The sequence below is a fragment of the Sardina pilchardus genome, chromosome 1 (assembly GCF_963854185.1).
Source record: "Sardina pilchardus chromosome 1, fSarPil1.1, whole genome shotgun sequence".
Classification (NCBI taxonomy): domain Eukaryota; kingdom Metazoa; phylum Chordata; class Actinopteri; order Clupeiformes; family Clupeidae; genus Sardina; species Sardina pilchardus.
Genome location: NC_084994.1, coordinates 10281601 through 10302899, shown reverse-complemented (window position 1 = coordinate 10302899; position 21299 = coordinate 10281601). Strand labels below are relative to the sequence as shown.

At 41.0% G+C, this 21299-nt stretch overlaps 1 protein-coding gene, 1 long non-coding RNA gene and 1 pseudogene across 13 annotated transcripts in view; all 3 read right to left on the bottom strand.

Moving 5' to 3' along the window:
* The window catches only part of LOC134076331 (zinc finger protein 850-like), a 769162-nt pseudogene that overhangs the window by 313884 nt on the left and 433979 nt on the right, over positions 1–21299 (bottom strand).
* LOC134080947 (NACHT, LRR and PYD domains-containing protein 3-like) overlaps positions 1–21299 on the bottom strand; it is a 143349-nt gene that overhangs the window by 45575 nt on the left and 76475 nt on the right. For 10 of the 12 annotated variants that reach the window (XM_062537589.1, XM_062537566.1, XM_062537551.1 and 7 more), the window contains 3 exons: positions 13504–15295; positions 13183–13353; positions 11220–11390 (listed from right to left, as the gene is read on the bottom strand). In XM_062537589.1, the coding sequence (XP_062393573.1) occupies positions 11220–11390; positions 13183–13353; positions 13504–15295 (2134 nt within the window). Of the gene's footprint in view, positions 1–11219; positions 11391–13182; positions 13354–13503; positions 15296–15902; positions 15932–21299 lie in introns of all 12 variants that reach the window. The other 2 variants (XM_062537653.1, XM_062537721.1) reach the window with 1 other exon arrangement.
* LOC134097959 (uncharacterized) lies at positions 3594–6502 on the bottom strand. Its single transcript, XR_009940982.1, has 5 exons — positions 6163–6502; positions 4941–5010; positions 4751–4820; positions 4318–4357; positions 3594–3805 (listed from the first exon to the last, which is right to left on the bottom strand). It is a non-coding gene; the product is annotated as an uncharacterized LOC134097959 (long non-coding RNA).

The following is a 21299-nucleotide window of genomic DNA, read 5'->3' as shown; positions in this document are numbered from 1 at the left end:
TTTGACCCAAAGCCATGAGATATCGATGGCTTTGATTTGACCATGAGACTTTAGCTGCTACCCAGGAAGCTGTCATTTGACCGAAAGCATTTAAAAGTAATAGGCTATGGAGTAGTTTGAATTAAACCGCTCATTACAACAGCAAGCCTGGCCGAACATTACCTACTAAAATTGACCAGTGATTCGTCTGAAAAGGCGAAGGCTAGGGAAATAAAACGGAGATGTAAGACTAATAGGATACGTGGGTCCTTGATATCAACAGACACCTCTCCACTCTGAGGGTAGCCTAGGTTACGAGTCAGCTATGCAGTGCACCCAGCACAACTGCGAGTTTGTTATGAGCACATCAATAATGGAAATAGACATACGGCAAATAACTAACTAAAGCGGGAAAAAAAAATAGGCTTCAGAATTATAGTATGCATCAACTGTTTTGACCGTGATGCATTTGCACCTAAGGGAAGCGTTAGAAAGGTTTTGTGTGCATTTTAGGTTGCTAGTCGGTTACTTGTAGGCCTATTGTACATCAAAACTCATTTGTCTTGTTTTGCAATGTGTGGACTATGTTTATTAAGTGTCTGTTTTGCTGTATATTTTAAGGAAATACTACCAGGCCTCAATCTCCTTCAGGCAACCATCTGGTCACTCAAAATGGTGAGACATCTTAATTGTATATTTTCAATGATATGGGTTGCAAACTCAGTGTCTTAATTCACTTTTAAACTTAGAAATGTTTTCTTTACTTCATAATTCAATATACAGACCAGGCCAACTGGAAACGGTGGAGGTCCTGTTGCCTGGCAAGATGTTGACATAAAGTGTAAGTATTGTATTTGTGCACATATGCATCATTTTATTAGTATCTCAGCTATCTTTATTAATATGTCTTGTAAGAGTTGTATGGCAAACATTATTATTTCAAATCTAAAGCCATGATTAATACGCCAGATGAGAGTGTAGTTCCATGTCAAATCAGCCTAGAAAAACGCCAGGTTTCATTTTCAGTTGGTCTTATTGCACTTTCTAACTTGAGAGGAGACACGTTTTAAATGGGAAAATTACCAGAAATCTTAGTCACTTTTAAACATGAAGCTAGCAGGCGAGAAGTTAATGGTCTAATCCGATTCAATGATCTATGCTAGGCTGAAGCTAAAAGTTGTATCGCCAGACTCACAGAATGGCTGGACGAACGGGAACAAGGTAAATATCGATTGTTTTGCTCGAGGGGAGGTGGAAAATGAGCGTATTTCCAAAAATGGCGGAATATCCCTTTAAGTTAATTTGCCTGCGTCATACTCACTGGGCTCTTCTCAACCCTCTATCTGCATACGGCCTCTCTCATCAAGCCCTCAGCTTGCGCCCCGAAAAGTTCAAAGCCCGACGTCATCGAGGACATCTCATGTGGAGGGTGGAGGGAAGTGGAAGGCCCGATACGCGAGGAAACACCGAGAGTATCCTACGCGATCATTGCTGCAAGCTGCCAAGGTAAAAAGTTCCCTCCCACGTCTGAACTTTTGGTTTTAAGTTCGTAGGGAATACTTTGCATCAATAAAGTACCAAATAGACCAAAAGGACCTTTATATGCTGACATTACCATGAACTACCATGCAAACTCTTTTTAAAGTTCATGCCTGTTTTGTTTATGCATTGTATAAGTATTCATTCATGTCTCGAGAACTATCAAACATTACCTCATTATCAGGGTCAATAAGTGGGAAGAGTCCATGCTCATGTGACATTTTTAGGCTTTGGTATGAACTCCTCTTTGCGTGTCTGTTTATTTTAGTCTAAGAGGTGATGCACTGCATCACCAGTAATTCAAGTCTCTTAAGTGATATGTGAATGAGCAGAACATCTCTATTACAATATCAGTCAACACAATTCTTATTCTTAAAAATGTCATCATCACTGGTTCCTATCATTTGGCTTGAGAACATGTCCATATTTGTTGGTGGGAAGATAGTTTTTCCATTTCTTTTTTTTTTTTTAATCCCAAATTTGCTGTTTGATAGGTTGAGTATTAGAATATGTGACAATGTTAAACACAAGCAAACTAAAGAATAAACATTCAGTTCGTTGGTATTTAAATGCCCTTGACACTATGATAACTCTAAACGTGAAACGGCGCACAGCCGAGTGTCACTGTCCGCTAGCTGTGTCTGAGGAAGAACTCCAAAGTACAGCTATGCGTGCTCTCTCTCGTGTTGGACAAGCGGACAATGCATATCAGCAGCAGTTCTGTAAACTCGAAAAATGTCATTTGTTGCTGTGAGTTTGAAAACGCAAAAGAGTAAATATGCACCAGCCGAAGTTTCCTATTCAGGAAAAACGCAGGTCCCACGTAGGCTAAATGTTTTGGCCAGAGTTAGCTATCGCTTGCCAAATACTCATAGCTCGTCTGTGCCATAGGTCTGTGCTTGACTGAATTATCAGCTGGATTGATAACGCGAATGGGGTTGAAATCTCCGAGCTCGGTCTATGATCTATACACGTTTGATCCCGTGACCCGTGAGGGAAATTCGGCCTCTGCATTTATCCCATTCGTGAAAATTCAGTAACAGCAATCGCGTTCGTAAGCTAGACAATAAAAGTGTTGAATTAAGCGGTGTATTAATTTGTTGTTTTTGTCTCTTGCAGGAGAGGAGCTGGTTTTCGGGAGCTGTTCTAACAGCCTTTGTTAATATCAACATTCAATAAAATGAAACGAAAATGCCTTTCTTGCTTCTTTCTTGTCTCTTACTAGCTTAGATCTAATTCATGTTTAGTCTATATTGTAAAATGTGCTATCTAGGTCCGACCTCGATATATAACCCAGACAGCAAACTGACTCCGTAGCGGATCCGCCGCGGAGGTACCGCGACTTCCGGAACGGATCCGCGAAACGGGTCCGAAACTGCGTCCACTTGCACACCGCGGCGAGTCCGAAGCGGTTACGCATCACGGGTCCGACCAGACTCCGTGGCGGACCCTATCCGCATCCGCGCTTGAACCAGCTTATCCGCTACGGGTCCGTTTCGAACCCGCGAAATGGACGTGCATCCGCAGCGGAGTCATTTCGGACCCGCGAATTAAACAGCGCATCCGCCGCGGATTCATTTCGGAGGCGTTTATCATCCTCCCGGATCCGTTTAGGACCCGTTCATGAAGCAGTTCATCTGGCCTATATCCCTGCTGATTTATCTTATTATGGCCAAAACTATACTACAGAAATACACTGTATAGCCTAATCTAACTTGCCAACATATCACTAGGCTACATAAAGTACGTTTTGTATCAACCATAATAATGATTAAGTCAAAATCTATCATGTGAAGCACCTTGTGGTTTTACAGCCAAATACCTTCATTGTGTGAAACAGTAAGCATTAGAATATGGGTTTTACAGTACATGAATTCAACTCTGCTACACTACAGCCTACAAGTTATTAAATAAGTTACAAACTTTTAACTCCTTCATGCAATTCCTAGACAATAGTAGACACTTGTCACCGGCACCTCAATGCTCAATGAAATAAGTCATCGTAGACAATAAATACCTTAAACAGATAATAAAGTAAAATGAAATGCAACCATAAATAGTGTCAAACATTTTTATTATTATTTAATGAATATTTATGTTTCAAAACACAGATAACCTTCATACCAGACCATTGTTTTTCTTAGTTGGACATAACAGTAGGTTGATCTGTTTGGGTAGGAATGCTGATAGTTAAGACACCTCCTTGAGCTTTTCCTGTTTGCTGGGCTGGTTGAACTGCTGTACTGAATCAGAAGCCGCGGCACAGGGCATAACTCTCTCACAGCATCTGTAATCATACAAGCATAATAAAATGAGTTACGTTTTGGAAGCATATACAGTACATTACTACTTTTCAACTGAAAACTAGACAGCTACACTGGGTCCACAAGTGAAGCACTCTGTTCGCAGAGCATGAAAATAGTTTTAGAAGACGAGTCTAATTTTTTCAAACATACTGTACATGCCGCTATCACATCTAAAGAGTTCCATTGATTACAGTGTTGCAGCAGATGCTCTGCAAACGGAATGCTTCTGTTATGTGCACAGTGTAGTCCTCCAGTAAATATAATGAGGGTTTAAGACATGATGGCAAAGACCTGTTACTTGAAAATGTAAAAAGGCAACAGAAAAGTGGTTCACAGAGACAAATACTTGTTAGTTATACTACAGCATTTGCATGCACAGATTAAACAAAAATGATGCTGATTGTAGAGCTTTGTAGGTACTGGAAATTAGGAATTTATCAAAGTAGACTAAAAACATTTTTTATGTTGAAATGTATCTGCAATTCATCCTTACCTGGTAAAAGCAGTTGCAGAGGCCTTTAGTAATTTCTCTTCTGAAATAAAAAAAAATATTTTTTTAGAGAGCTTTTGAGGTAAACAGTGGATTTTATTACAGCAGAGAAAGGCATTTATGTATGTTGACATTTACCTTCAATTCATCCTGAACTGGTAACACCAGTTACAAAGGCATTCAGTATGGTTATCTTATATGACTAATGTGTGGACCAAAAGTCAAATAAATGAAATGTAAAACTGTATAGCTTACTTTATTGGGTGGCAGGACAGGATGAGACCCCCAAACCAGGCTGGAGCCACTTGTGAATGGCCTGTAACACATATACATAAATATGCATTACTTCTATCTTCAGAAATAAATTGCCAAATAGTTATCATAACCACTTATACATCCAAGTCAAATAACTCAAATGTAAAACTGTATAGCTTACTTTATTGGGTGGCAGGACAGGATGAGAAAGGCTAGACCCCCAAACCAGGCTGGAGCCACTTGTGAATGGCCTGTAACACATATACAAAAATATGCATTACTTCTATCTTCAGAAATAAATTGCCAAATAGTTATCATAACCACTTATACATCCAAGTCAAACAAATCAAATGTGAGGCTGTATAGCTTACTTTATTGGGTGGCAGGACATGATAAGAAAGGGTAGACCCCCAAACCAGACTGGAGCCACTTGTGAATGACCTGTAACACAGACACATAAATATGCATAACTGTTATCATCAGGGGGGAAAAGGCAAATATTTATTATTACCAATATTACACCCCATCAAAATAGCCTTATATTGGGATCCAGAGAATATGGTGTTGATCAATTTAGCTCCTCTTCCCATATTCTAAACTTTGAAAAGAGTCTGGTCTGTGACAAAGCAAAGCAAGGATATGCATCAAGTCAACTACTGCCTCTAATGTGTTTCTCCTTTTCAGTCAAATCATGCTCCAAAAAACGTTCAGCATTAAATGACCTCATTGACGGCAGTTTCTTCATAAATGGCTTCGGGATTTGTGCCCTTATATTTTATGAAAGTTAACGAGTAATCTCTACTATTCAATTGAAAAACTCACCAGGAAACACGCCTGAAAACCAGAAGTTTTAGATTGAATAGTAGGCCGGTTTCTCGCTAACGCGTGTACAAATGTAAAGGCAGGAATCCCGAGGGTATTTCTTGCTGCCGTTTACGAGTTCAAAAAGTTTTAAACAGGTCTGAGCATGCGCCTGACATGGCGCATAGCTTGCATTACTAGCAGCTAGTTGCTACTAGAACTATCGATACGTCGTTCATAATTTAAAATCACAAACATTATCTTATCCAGGATAGGTAAACAATGTGAAATCAGCCTCCCTCCAAGAACGAAATAAGATGTAAACACATCTAGCAGCTAAGTCTTCTTAAAGACTCCCGAGTCCAACATCTAAGCTTTCATTAGCTGCTAACGTTAACAAAAAATATTAATGACAGTTTAACGTTATCGTTAGCCAACAAGCTAACGCTAGCTCACGCAAACCAACTTGTTGTTCACAGGCATATATGAAGTTAGCGTTCAACCAAATCAAGCTTCGCTCAATTTTAACTGAGTTTTGAGTTTAGCTTTGATTAAAAATGTAACAAAGCCCAAGTTGGACAAGATTTAGCCCTGTCGAAAGTGAGCTAAATTAGCTTGCGCAAGCTAGCTGCTAGACGTTAGCTGGTGTGTATCATCAGATGGCCAGTATAGCAAATGACGGATTATATCAGCAAATAAAGCTAGATAAGTTGGTAACTTGTGTTATGGAAGTACGTTTTCACTGAATATACTAGGTAACTGCATAAATAAAGCATATAGAAGCATACTTACAGTGAGCCCGCAGACACCGCTGTTTCGCCTCCGCACTCCATCAGCGAAAAAACTGAGGAAGGAAACCGTTAGCAGATTTGAAGGGCGCGTTCGATGTGCGCATCCGCAAAGGGTCCGGCGTGGATCCGCCGTATGAATGCGCGTTAACGGAGGCGAAATGTGTTCTGTGCCCGTATCCAAAACGGAGGCTGACTGTCAGGCGGATGTGGCGGCTTGAGCGCGGGTCCGTTTTGGACTCCTTTGCTGTCTGGGAAAGGTCGCATAAGCCCCCGGGGGTGGAGGTGGGGGCATAGCTTTGCTGAGTCGTTGAAACATCGGCTAATTGTCGTGGGGCATTTTGATGAGTCGTTGAAACATCGGCTCATTGTCGTTCTCGATGAACTGCCGACATCTCGAAGATGTCTTGCCAATGAGCAAACGCTCCGTGAGCGATGTCTGACAGATTATAACGGCATGCGTCGGCCCGATAATGTTAAGATTCATGCGTGCTGTCTGGGCTGTTCGTGAAACTGCGTTGCTTGCAGGACAGGCTCGTAATGCTTAAGTTATATTTAGTCTTTGTTCATTATGAGATGTATTCCTAAAACAGTAGGGGTGTCCTACGAAGCAAGTTAGACAAATCTAGGTTATCTAGACATATCGAGGCTGCACAAAGCCTTAACTCGGGTATTAAGTTAAGTGATCCTACGACAGCAGGTATGTGATAAATTTGTCAAACTAGGCTTTCAGCTCAGATCTGTGCGCGTTCTCGTGGTTGGGGTGATTTTGACCAATCGGGAAACGTGAAGACGCACAAGACAGCCTAGGTTTAAAAACGATTACTTCCGCATTTATGAGCGGTAGCGAAATCTAGGGTGGTCTTTTTTAGTGTCTAACCTATAACATCAAAAAGTCGATGGTCATCAGATATTGTATGGCATGCATGTCCATAGTAGTGATATATTTGCACGCACAACATAGTTAAAAGCGCCTTCGAGATTCAAAATGTTTGCAAAGGCGGGGCCGAACCTGTTCAAAGTGTGACAGATTAGCACACGTGAGATAACTTCGTTGTTCAAGATAATGGATTGGTTAGAATTGGTCAGAGGGCGGTGATATTTCACGATTTGAGCTATAACTAAGCACATAACCCGCTCCCGAGCAGGTTTGGTTGCGAGCATAAGATACCATGGTGATACAGCGACGCTAAAACAAATCCACTTTCGTATGACAGCATACCCTGGTTTTGAGCGCAACATACCTCGCTAAGCCACTAATCGAGCTTCGTAGGACACCCCACTGGTGTCCACCTTGAGTCAACAGGTCGGGATCTCAATGAGGCTGCATCAGTTTAGGTTTCAACGATTGCGCAATTGTATTGTCCCATCAAACATTTCAAAGTCTTTCGGTAATGTCTGATCGTACCTGGGTCTGTAGACAATGCAAACCGTCAGGTTACTCACGAAACAAGCTGTCGATGTTCGAAGTTCAAAGTATATCTACGGGTATAATCCATATAGTAATCCACAAAATTCTCCAGCTTGTCCGACGTTCCGTGAGCAATTTTTCAACTTGATGTAGTGGCAGCCTTTCGGCGGCCGCTTCAGAGAGCGGATAACACCGGACAACGCGCGTCTTTTTAGATTATAGAAATGTATTTCACCAAACTTTGACTAGTACAAAACAAACAAACCTCTATCGCATTCACGCGGTTGAAAAATTGTTTGCCACTTCCGCTCTACCTGGCCAGAGGTGTGCCAGCCCTATAATTGATTCTCCGTCAATCAGACGGCCAGACGTCACTCAATCATATTTCTCACCATAACTCACCATATTTCATGAACATAAATATCATTCTAGTGTCATTGGCATTTTATCAATATTAATAACTGAAAATGATTTTGCAAACATAAATATCAAAAACGGCTCCAACATCATTCATTGATGGGAAATGACTTGCATCAAACCTTTTTTGGAGAAGAATTTGGATGGCTATTATAAAGTTGCATCTTAGTCTTTTACATGTTAATAAACAATTTGTAAATGATCTAAAAATGGCAATCAATAACTGGAATGCAAACAATCTATGAATAGAATAGAATAGAATAGAATATATACTTTTTTGATCCCCTGAGGGAAATTCAGTTCTCTGCATTTAACCCAATTTCACCGAATTAGTGAACACACAGCACACAGTGAACACACAGTGAGGTGAATCACACAACCCAGAGCAGTGAGCTGCCTGCCCAACCAGCGGCGCTCGGGGAGCAGTGAGGGGTTAGGTGCCTTGCTCAAGGGCACTTCAGCCATGGTGGACTGGTCGGGGATCGAACCGGCAACCCTACGGTTACAAGCCCGGTGCGCTAACCAGTACACCACGGCTGCCCCACAATGTTTATTTGAAGTTTCACCAAAACATTTATGAAAGTTGACAAAACAATGATCATGAATCAAATCAAAATGGACAACTTCTGTTTTTTCTTGGCAATGTCGTGGAGTAAGCGACCCATTATGTTTTCTGGCTAGCCATTCATTCAGGCTAACAAGTCTTCTCCTCTGCAACCGCCATCGTCGTCGATAGGGTTAGGCCTACAGGCGATTTAGTTTCACCATCTAGTTTCCTGATCTTCCCCGACTTTGTAAAATGTCTACTTTTTCTTTTTAATATTTCGTGTCTAAGATAAATGACAATGAAATGTAATTATATGCTTAATTTCTTCTTATAAGTCCACATACTTCGAGATCATGTCACTAGCAACTTGTTAACAACATAACCTGACGAAAAAAGAAAGTTTAGTCACCCTCAGACGTAGTTTCCTGAATTCATTGACTTCAAAATAAGAGTTTGAGATCCCTCTCTTTGGGCTTGCAACTTGCTAGGTTGATTTATAATTTGTACATTTTATAATTCATAGCATATTACTGGAAACCAACCATGGTAAATGGAGGCTGATAAAATTATGGCAAGACAGTATAATCGGTCAATGCTTGTATTTTGTATATTGACGTTTCCCTCTACCCCATTGCTGCTAGCTTCACAGCTACCAATGCACTTCTGTTCTGGCGCGTATTTTATGGCACAAACTGGACAGAGAAATGATATTTCCTTATGGAATCAAAATGCCTGGTTTAGCAAGGGAGGTGCAACTAATTGAAAGTAAAAATAATTTAAAGAAGCTTATGAAATAGCTGCAGAGGAGAAGACTAGAAAGATTTAGAAAGATTAAATGCAACTGGCTGGTGCGTGTTTGGGATGCTCGGTGTGAAGCACAAAAGATGTCGTCTGTTCTTGTCACAGGTGTAGCCAGGAGAGCAGAGTGTGGACCCAAGCGCAAGGCAAGACACAGCACGATGAGGCAAAATAAGGCAAATCAGGAATCTTTATATAGCATAAACCAAAACTCAACTACACATACACCACGTAACACAACTAATGATAGACAAAGACTGAGGGAAGACAGAGGGCTTAAATACACAAGGGAACAAGACACAGGTGATGACACTGAAACAATAACCAGGTACTGGTGAACTTAAGGCTGGCTTACATTGCACGATTTTGGTCTGTTTTAACAGTCGGCGACTAAATTTCCACAATCGGGCGGCAATCTTGGGAGTTGTACTGAAATCGCAGCGCGCTCCCGTCATCTAAATCGTTTAGTGTAAGGTGCCAATCTTAGCTGTTTTAAGTCCGTCGGGGTCAGTCTTTTTCTAGTTTTGCCGTTACGACAATACCAAACATGTTTGATATTATCGGAAGTCTTTTCAGTCGTGGCTCATGCAAATAGTGACGTGAACATTAAAAACCAATAGTAACCTTGCGCGAACATGAAACAGGAAGGGGCAAAATAGGCGACAGCTGTAGCCTTTATGATTATTTGTTATTTCATTTCTTATAATTTATTAGTCGGCTGTTCTACGTGACAGAACAACTCTATATCTGTTAGTGATGTCACACATCAAACAATGCTGCAGAAACGCGAAAAAAATACTTTGATATGAGTAGGCTATCATGTGATTTCCTGTGAATGATGACGTGTAGCCTATTGCACGATGGAAATAATTTGAAGGAATCTAGCAGCAGTCTTGTAAATAGTGACCCACAGTCTTTGCAAAATCCTAATCTGAGAATGGCCTGTGACTAGACTGTGACTAAAAACTCAATGAATTGTCTTTAGATGTGAGAGGGTCTGAGACTGTAGTCTTTAAAAAATCTTTTCCAAATCTTTGCAAAGTCTGTCAATGTAAGGTAGGCTTTAACAAGGGAATGACAGGACTAATCACGAGAGACAGGGGATACTTGGGGATACTTCGGTTTGGCTTTAGAGACCCTCTACTCACTACCACGTAAGTGTAGTGTTGTTTGGAACAGTAGAAGAGGTATAAAAATAGCGTTTTGTAGCGGCGAAATTTCCCCGGTCACTTCCAGGCTAACGAGTTTTGGCTAAAAACGGTGAGCTCGAACTTTCTCAAAATACATCCGAATTACATGATTTTGGTGTCACCTCAACGTATGTACCCCCAATAGTCCGAAAAATTGATCTAAAGTGCATTTCACTCCGGATTATCCCTTTAATGGGTATAGTTTTGCCTGTTAGGCTACATTTGAATTTTACACGGTGTCCCAACGTTTTTTGATTTGGGGTTGTAAAATGAAACATTTTTTTTCCTCTTTTGCAAACCTAACACATGTGCCAGTGTCTCTTTGTGTGCTTTATTCTACTAAAGAACAGAGAAGCAGTCACCAGTCTTTACTTCAGCTTTTCTGATTGATTGAATTGATTTAGCCTCTTCAGAGTATAAGACATCCACTATTTAGCTAAGTGTCTTTTTTGATGGTAAAACCTATTATTGTTGTTACATGACCATTATATCTATGTAAGGGTCATACGTCAAATTGGGCAATGGAAATATTCTACTCTTTAGCAATTCTAGCAATTCTACTTAGTGTTATGTCATGTAAATTTCAGGTTAACTAGATATTACATCACCACTATATCTTCCAATACAATGCCAGTATAAAGTAGCCCACAGTTGTAACTATTTTGTTGACCTCATCATATTGTAACCACATCACTAACCTCAGTGTTTCCAGTTTGCAGTTTGTATGCTTCAACCCAACAGACAGCAACCTCACTCCAGAATCCCCCAGATAGTTAGAACTCAGGTCCAGCTCTTTCAACAGGGAGTTTGACTGAAGAGCAGATGCTAGAATCTTGCAGGAATCCTCTTGGAGATCACAACCAGCCAATCTGCAGTAACATAACACATATGGCAGACAAGATACTACATCAGCAGTATTAAGCCTATGAGCCCGACGGACGCAAAGTGCGTCAAAAAACGCACACATTTTCTTTGTTACATTGCTCCGCTATTATTAGTCACAGCGAGATGAAACTTATATTGCAGGAAAGAGCAGAACTGGGGCTTTCCAACGATACTAGACACTTGTCTGTACAAGTATGAAAATAAAATAAAATGATGAAGTTAAATCAAAGTATATCATATTTACAGTCTATATTGCTCTGCGTTCACCGGCGCATCCAGAACTCTCGCTTGAATTACTCGCGGACCACGCATCGCACAGACATGACACGCATATCAAATGAAATAGGAGAAGCAGAGCTTTGCATTGATACCAAATACATTGATCATTTCGTATGATGAACTCAGACGAAGTTACAAACAAATAATAATGTCATATAGCTTTGGCTACCTTTACTCTCGTTTGATTTCCTCGTGAAACCGCGATCAAAAAGATATGGCACGCATGTCAGATGAAAGAGGAGAGCTAGAGCTATCCACAGATACCAAATACAACCTTCTAGGCCATAAAACAGACGAAGTGACAGCAAAATAATAACTTCATTTAGCTCCACTTACCTCGTGTTTTTGTGTGGCATAATAGCCTATGTTCATAATCCAATGTTATCATGTGTTTCTCTATGACAAGTCACGTTCATAACACGGTTTTGAGATCCTAGCAAACTCCTGTATGGTATCCAATTCAAGACTCATATTGCATCCAAATGTGTTTGACAAATAAACACTTTTTGCCTTTACTTTGTTCATTGCAATGCAGTAAAACAAATATTATAGAGAATCATCATCTGTGCACGTCATGTGTGCTACCGCAAACAAGTCATGTCAGATCAGCTAGTGTCACAAATATGGAGTGCAAAAAGTGCCAAAAAGTCATTTTTTCATCACTAAATAAAAATTGCCATTTATTTCTGGAAGGCACACACCACATATTTCTGTAAATTGCTCAGCCCCAAAGTATACCTCCACCATGGTTCTTATATTGCCGTGTTCAGGACAGTCAGGCCTACATAACCATGCTGTGGTGAGATACACGTCAAAATGTAAGAATTTGTATAGTACGCTTTTCAAATTTTTATTATTTAAAAATTTAAATCAAATCAATGCAAGTATTTATACATGATATTGTGGCAGATCTGGATAGCCTAGACTGTGCTGAAAAAAACAATATGTAGCATGTGTGAATGGCACTTACAATGACCAGGATAAATGCTTCTAACTAGAGGTAGTGAAAATGCCCTTAAAACAGCTTAGGGCTCATAGGGTTAAGTAGCTATTTTGTTGCATTTTAGTTTACTATCATTCAGATTTAAATCCTTGGGTCATTTCAGACCTTTCCTGAAAATCATTGAAATCCATCCATAACTTTTTGAGTCATCTTGCTAACAGACAAACAAACAAACCCTGATGAAAACATAATCACCTTGGCGGAGGTAATTATATATACCATTATAACGGGCTAGTTCTCCTGATTCAAATGATGTGTACATTTTATCTCTACCATGTAGCATGGTACGCCTTTTTGTGTCACAAGGGTATCAGGTCTGGAAAAAAACGTAATGTTCGGTGTAGTCAGTCTTATTTATTGCAGTGAGCGACTCACACATGTCAGTGTAACTAGATGCTACATCACCACTATACCCTCCAAGACAACGCTAATATTAAGTAGCCTACAGTTTAACTATTTTATTGACCTCATCATATTGTAACCACATCACTAACCTCAGTGTTTCCAGTTTGCAGTTAGTATGCTTCAACCCAACAGACAGCAACCTCACTCCAGAATCCCCCAGATAGTTAGAACTCAGGTCCAGCTCTTTCAACAGGGAGTTTGACTGAAGAGCAGATGCTAGAATCTTGCAGGAATCCTCTTGGAGATCACAACCAACCAATCTGTAGTAGCATAACAAATGTGGCAGAGTGACTATTGCTAATGAAATTGAACAAGATATTACATCACCAGTATTAAGTAGATGATTTGTTGCTCTGTAGTTTATTATAATTCAGATTCAAATGTATAACAGAACTGCTATTCTTACTCACCGTGCTTTCCTACAAGACTTCAATACTATAAGCAGTCTCTTACGACCCTCACTTGATGTCTTGTACTTAGCCAGGTCAAACTCATTAAGTGTTTCCTCTGATAACAGAAGCATGTAGGCCAGTTGTGAACATTGGGTAGGAGAGAGCCGTTTTCCAGAGTCTATGTACCGCTGAATCTCCTGATAAAGGGTGTTCTCCTTCATCTCCGATAAACAGAGGATCAGATTCATGCATCTTTCAGGGACTTGTTTGTCTTCACTCAGAATTCCTTTGATGTACTCCACTGTTTCCTTGTGGCTGTCTGAGCTTCTCTCTATGTGCACCAGAAGGCCTTGTAGGAGTTTCTGGTTGAACTCAAGTGAGATGCCAAAGAGGAAGCGAAGGAAAAGGTCCAGATGTCCATCTTTGTTCTGCATGGATTTGTCTATTGCAGCTCTTAAAAACTCAACCATGGAAAGGCTGGAAGGGGCTGTCAAGGCAGATTCTTGTGAGGTCAATGTAGTCAGGGCTTCTGTGTTCTTAGTCACAAAGGAGTGAAACACAAACAATGCAGCCAGAAACTCCTGAATACTCAGATGCACAAAGCAATAGACTTTATGTTGGTCAAGAACATCCTCACTCATGAAGAATTCAGAGCACATACCAGAGTACAATGTCATGTTGTCTTCATTGATGCCACATTCTCTCAAACTGTCTTCATTAAACAAGATATTTCCCTTCAGCAGTTCTTCATACGCTAGTTTACATAATTTCAAAATAGGCTCTTTGTTGGACTTCAGGCGTTTTCTATCATCTCGTTCAAAGCCTTTGTCATATTTTTGGCCCTTCCTACGTGTCTCAGTGAGCAGAAAATGGATATAAATCTCAGTCAGTGTTTGAGGATAGTCACTTGTACTGGTAAGATTGATCGTTTTCAGAAGCACAGTGGCTAAGATCCAGCAGAAGACAGGGATGTGGCACATGATGTAGAGGCTCTTAGACCTTTTAATGTGAGCGATGGCTGTGTCCGCTTCCTCTGGATTTTTAATCCTCTTCTTGAAGTAGTCATCCTTCTGTTGGTCATTGAATCCTTGTACTTCTGTCCACCTGTCTATGAATTTAGGAGGTATCTGTTTGACAGCTGCTGGTCGGGAGGTTATCCAAATAAGCGCTTTAGGCAATAGATTACCTGTGATGAGGTTGGTTATCAACATATCCAATGATGCAGTCTTCAGGAGATCATGCATGTCTTGTTCTACATTCAGGGAAAGTTTGCTCTCATCCAGACCATCAAAGATGAACATGATCTTCAACTTTCTAAACATTTTGGGATGTATGACCTTTCCATCCAGTCCCAGATGAAAGTCAAGGAGGAGTTTGAGAAGAGTGTATGACTTAATTTGTTTCAAGTTTAACTGTCGGAATGGAAGTGCAAATATGAAATCAACATCCCGATGGGCCTCTCCTTCTGCCCAGTCCAGAATGAACTTTTGCACACATACAGATTTCCCTATCCCAGCAATGCCTGTGGTCATCACAGTTCGGATTGTCTCATCTTCCTCTGAATGCTTAAAGAGGTCATTACAGTCGATTTTGTGTTGTTTTGCCTTTTGGGATTTTGACAGCGTTTCAATCCTGCGAACCTCATGTTGAGTGTTGACTCCTTCACTCTCTCCCTCTGTGATGTAGAGCTCCGTGTAGATCTTACTCAGGAGCGTTTTGTTCTTCCCCTCCTCAGTACACTCATAAATCTTTCCAAACTTCTCTTTCATCCACTTTTTGTGTTTTTCTTTGACTTCCTGTAGAATTGCATCTGTCAAAAAGAAACATAATAAGAAATTGATCCACTGTACTAAGCTAGAATAATTCACAACGACTCTGATGAAGACGTTTGTAACGTCGAAACGTTAGTCAATGTTTTGCACCTTTTAAATAAATACTAAAGAAGACATCTGCGTTGCACCAGCATTCCTCTTCTTTTCATACACTATCTGTCCTGGCCTGGTTGCACCAGATTGTCGCACAACTGCAGAAGCGCGGAGAACTTTCCTTTGTTTGCTACAATAATTCACACCTACGTTTTTGTAACACTTATACATTTACTGTATATTTAGGCTACTTTGTACACTTACTTTGTATTAGTTACTATGCAACTGTATTCATGTATGATGAGTGATGTTCCATGGAAAAAAATGAATCTTTATCCATAATGATGACTAATTGCTATCTTTTAGTTATACATAAGTGCATCATGCTGCACACATTTTGTTAGATTGTCATTATAAAAGTCAAACCATCTTTCTTATTTGAGTCATGAACAAGTGCTCCCTCAAACAAAAAATAAAAATAGAAGTTTCATAAAAATTCAGTGACAAGTACACAAACATGCGGTACAGCTGTAGAATGTGTTAAAGTCTTACCATCTTGATTTCCTGACATTGCAGCATCCCTGGAGAAACATGGCAAGAAGACCATGCAAATTCATTATAAATACATTTCAATAAATCACTTACACTGTATATGTGTACAACAGAATATTCATAAAAGTATTGGAGAAATACCTTTGTCTGTGTGTGTGTGTGTGTGTGTGTGTGTGTGTTTTGGGTCTGAATATCGTGAGCTTTAATGCTTTGATAGTGTTTCTGAAGTTCATTTGCTGTGCCCTTGTGGCACTTGAGCAGTTTCCCAAATATTAACAAAGTAGCACAAACTGTTCAGAAGTTGCAACCAAGTCTATATTGGCAATAATTTAGGGGAGTAAATGAGCGTCCCCTCCTCCAGTGGCACGAGTGGCAAAGCCCTCACAAACTCTCATGTGTGCAGGGGGGACGTGTAATAGGCCTAGGAGTATGATGACGTTGAGTACAGAGATCTCATGCAGTATTTTATGGACTGGTGCCCGAGGATCCATCTCAACTCAATACGGCCAAGACCAAAGAACTGGTGGTAAGGAAAGGACCAGGACATACAGTAGGAAAGGTCATCCCCCATCAGCACCAGTGAGCATTCAGGGAAATGAGTTTGAAAGGGTGACATCTTATAAGTACCAGAACAATAAGCTGGACTAGTCTAACAACACGGCACATTCTACAAAAAGGGCTGTGGGCTGTATCTGCTGAGGCAACTCAGACATTTTGGAGTTTAGTGGGCACTTTTGAGAACATTTTACAGCTCAGTGGTGGCATCAGCCATTTTCTATGCGGTAGTATGTTGGGGGAGCGGCATGTCGACTGCCGACAGGATGAAACTGAACAAACTCATTAAAAGAGCTAGTGCTGTTCTGGGATGTTCAGCTTGACCCAATAGAGACAGTGGGAGAGAGCAGGATGGTGGCTAAGCTGACATCTGTGCTGGGTGATGAGCGTCACCCAATGCATGTCAGCGCCGAGAAAAGGAGGTTGAGGGTGCTCTCAGCGTAATTATTATTATTTTTTTTAACTATTTTTATACATTATACAATGAAAATATATATATTCTTAGGAACTGTGGCTTCCAATCAGAACAGGTTATCTTTGTTGTTGTATTTATTTATTTACTTATTTATTTACTTATCTATGTATTGTGTATGTTAGCATTAGCGCAGAACTAGGATGATGCGATGTCTGTTAGTGTGATAAATGGCTGTACACAGTGGCTATTCCACATGTGCTCGAACATGTATAGTGCAGGGGAGCAGGCGTGTGTATTGTTGCATGTCTTACTGATGATGCATAGGGTGTGTGTGTGTGTGTGTGTGAGAGAGAGAGAGAGAGAGAGAGTGTGGTTGGGGGGAGGGGGGAGGGGGTGAAAAAAGCTAATTTCTCCTTCGGGAAAATTTAAGGGTTCATCTTACTTTAAAGTGTAACCAGGTGGTAAAAAGGAATTAAATCACTACATTTATGGTTCATTTTTTATAGGCTATTTTAAGATTTGTCAATTGTTTTCTTTTATTATTTTCTATTCTTGAGACCAAAGGTTCACATTTGTCATAAACTAAACCTTAAGAATGGTTGTTCATTAATTGTATTCAAGTGCAGTATTTAGAGAGTAAATTGTACACCCAGTAGGGGGCGGTAGTTGCCAATTCTGGCGAGTTGTACATAGCTGGCCTCCTTCATTAGTAATTCCCTGCGTGAGTTGGAGTTCGCTCCTTTTTCCCAGAGTAGGCTACGAGAGGAAGCAGGCTGAGCTGTCGTGTGCCACATATTCCGTATATTTTCTGGTGCTAATGAAGTTTGAGGACTGTTCGTCCCGAGTTGCTGTAATTTGTTAGTCCACATTTGCTGTAACGGCCGAAGATAAAGTAAGCCCACTGCCGTATTTTAGTTGGAGAAAACTGAACTTAGCATAACGAATACATGCTAACTTATACCTAACACTGGTTGAAAAATAAAAAGAAAGAATCCCAACTCCTTTGTGTCCTATGTGGTTGAACTTCCATAGGCTACAAATTGGTACCAGGAGTGGGGTCTCTAATATCAACTAGTGTAGCATTGCTTTGCTTAGCTAAAAAAAAAAATACGGCAGTGGTGAAGACAACGCGGCTGGAACTACACGTACTATCCTGTTGTACTGCAGAGGAGAGGGTTTCGTGACGGTGCCAGCCTGTATCGTGTGGATGAGAGGATCTTCGCGCAGATCATTTCCAGAGACTTTTCTTGAAGAAATATCCTTGAAAATTGAACGTTTGAACATTGAACATTTTCTTTTGTTATAAGGACTGAACGTTTTCAGTATATTATTTTGATTTGTTTATAGCGTGAAATTGAAAATGTCATATGAGCAAAGTGATTCTGAACAGGCAGAGCCGAGTAGGCATAGGCCTATCAGTGACTCAAGTGATCAGAGACAGAATACGTTGGATAGGCTACAGGATCAGATTTCAGAGCTTGGGAGGTTGCAGGCAGAGGCCATGGCACATAAGGCAACGCGATCATATGTGTACAGAGAACGTCACATTCAGAATTTTAGCGGGGAGTACAGTAAAGATGGGAGGGCTGTTGAGGAATTTATTGAGGAGGTGGAAAGGGTTTTAAGAACCCGGGAGCAAACCGTAGATGAGAAATTTGATTTTGTAATTTCCCTCTTAAGAGGCCCAGCACTTGAAGAGGTCCGGATGTGCGTAGGGAATGAGTCTAAGCAGCCCGATGATGTGTTTCATTGCCTACTTGAGGCTTTTGGTGAAAAACGCAGTGCCACTCAACTTTTACAGTCCTTCTACAACCTCAAACAAGCAGAAAGTGAAACTTTGAGTGACTATTCCCACAATCTGTCCCACCTACTAATCTCTGCAGTTAAGCAGTCTCCCTATCTTGTCCCAGATGCAAAAATCCTGTTGAGAGATCAGTTCATTGAAGGTTTACGTGATGCATTGCTCAAGAGAGAACTTAGAAAATTAGTGAGAGAGAAACCTCACCTAGACCTTAGAGGTGTTCGTAAGGAAGCAGAGTTATGGGCCATGGAGGAACATAGTACTACGCCTAAAATAGTGAGATCAAAAGTGTCTGAGATAACTAGTCAAAATCTATGTGCAGCTGTCAGTATGGGAAAGGGCCAACCTTCTACATTGGATGAAGTCTTAGAAGTAGTCTCTAGACAAGAAAAACGGCTAGTGGCGCAGGATACTGCTATATCTGAACTTACAAAAGCTGTCAAGGAGCTGAACATGTCTAGGACCCAGCAGATGTATAGAAGACCTGATTATAGGCCCAGAGTGCAGCCACGCTTTGCTGAAGATGGGCAGCCCATTTGCTTTAAGTGCAATGGAGTAGGGCATCTAGCACGTGCATGTACCAATGTACAACCTCAAGTCCCCAGTGCCCAGGAAAACTGACACCCTCGGTTGTTATGAGCCAAGCAATGCGAGGGGAGACTATTGGCTCATCCGATACTACCATTCGAAGTAAACTACTTGAACGAGCAGTTGGGAAATGCCCAATAGTTGAATTAAAAATCAAGGGGGTAACTGCATCATGTCTACTTGACACTGGTAGTCAGGTTAGTACCATTACTGAAAGTTTCTTCAGGGATTGTTTGTTAGGTGATGACCATCAGATGCTTTCTACTTCTGGGTGGTTAAAGCTAACTGCGGCAAATGGGTTGGACATCCCTTACTTAGGCTATCTTGAATTGAATGTGGAAACCATGGGTATGACCTTACCTGATTGTGGGTTTTTAGTAGTAAAAGATTCACCAAACTCCTCTGCTGCACCAGGGTTAATTGGAATGAATATCATCAGCAGGTGCCGGCAGATAGTTCATGCAGAATTTGACACAGCACTCAATGGCCACTTGGACTCAGATTGGCGAGAAGCTTTCCAGAAAATGCAGTTAGTTGATGTTGTTCACCGGGTGTCCTTTGCCCGTACCTCCGGTAAAGACCTGGCCCATGTCCCAGCCTTATCTGTTGCTACAGTAATAGCTAGAGGGGTCAAGAGAACAGGGGCAAATGGACAAACACTCTTGTTAGAGCCTGCCAGTACCCCATTACCAGGTGGGTTGTTAGTGGTGCCGACGCTTGTTCCTGCTGGGAACCTCGAGTTTCCAGTGCAGGTTATAAACACGTCACCAGAGGACGTTTGGCTTCATCCTAGGACTAGAGTTGGCTTGCTTACTCCTGCAGATCTAGTTAACACCACGGGGTCTTGTGAGGTTAAGTTTCAGCGGATTTCTGCAGATCTTGAGCAAATCAGTATTGACAGCAGTGTTCCTACGGCAAGTAAGACATCCTTATTTGACAAGTTGAATATTGGTGGTACCCCAGAACAGCAGGACAAAATGGGTAGGTTGTTAGAAAAGTACTCAACAGTTTTTGCAACCGAGGATGAGGACTTAGGTTATACTGATAAAGTCCAACATGAGATTCACCTCACTGATGACATACCTGTGACACAGCCTTACCGGAGAATTCCACCAACTCAATACCGGGAAGTTAGAGAACACATAACAAATCTGTTGAAAAAGGGTGTGATTCAGGAAAGTGCGAGTGCCTATGCATCACCCATAGTGGTAGTTCGCAAGCCTGATGGCAGTTTGAGGTTATGTATTGATTACAGGAAGCTAAATGCAAAGACTAGGCGAGATGCATTTCCATTGCCAAGGATTGACGAAAGCTTTGATGCATTAAGAGGGGCCCGATTCTTTTCAACTATTGATTTGGCTAGTGGGTACCATCAGGTGGCGATGAGTGAAAGAGATCGGCCAAAGACAGCCTTTACTACACCTTTTGGGCTGTTTGAGTATCTTAGAATGCCATTTGGGGTATGTAACGGGCCCGCGACGTTCCAGCGCTTAATGCAAGCTACTATGAGTGATCTAATTTTTCATGTCATACTGGTTTATTTGGATGATATTCTGCTTTTCTCACAGACTTTTGACGAACATCTTAATCGATTAGAGACTGTCTTGTCACGATTAGCTGAGACAGGGTTAAAATTGAAACTTCAGAAGTGTAACTTCCTTCAGGAGAAAGTTCAGTTCTTAGGTCATCAGGTTTCTGCTGATGGCATTGGCCCTGATCCAAAGAAAGTAGCTGCTGTGACTGAGTGGCCGGTCCCCACTTCGGTCAAGCAGTTGAGGTCCTTCTTAGGATTCTGTAGCTACTACAGGAAGTTCATACAGGGATTTTCAAAAATTGCCGGACCACTGCATGATCTGGTGAACAGTTGTTTATATGATGGCAAGCCTAAAAGATCACTTCGGTTTAGTTCCTGGTGGACCAGTGAGTGTCAGAGTTCTTTTCAAGATCTCAAAGAAAAACTGACCACTGCTCCTATATTGGGTTTTGCAGATTTTACTCTCCCGTTTATAGTAGAGACTGATGCTAGCCAGCATGGACT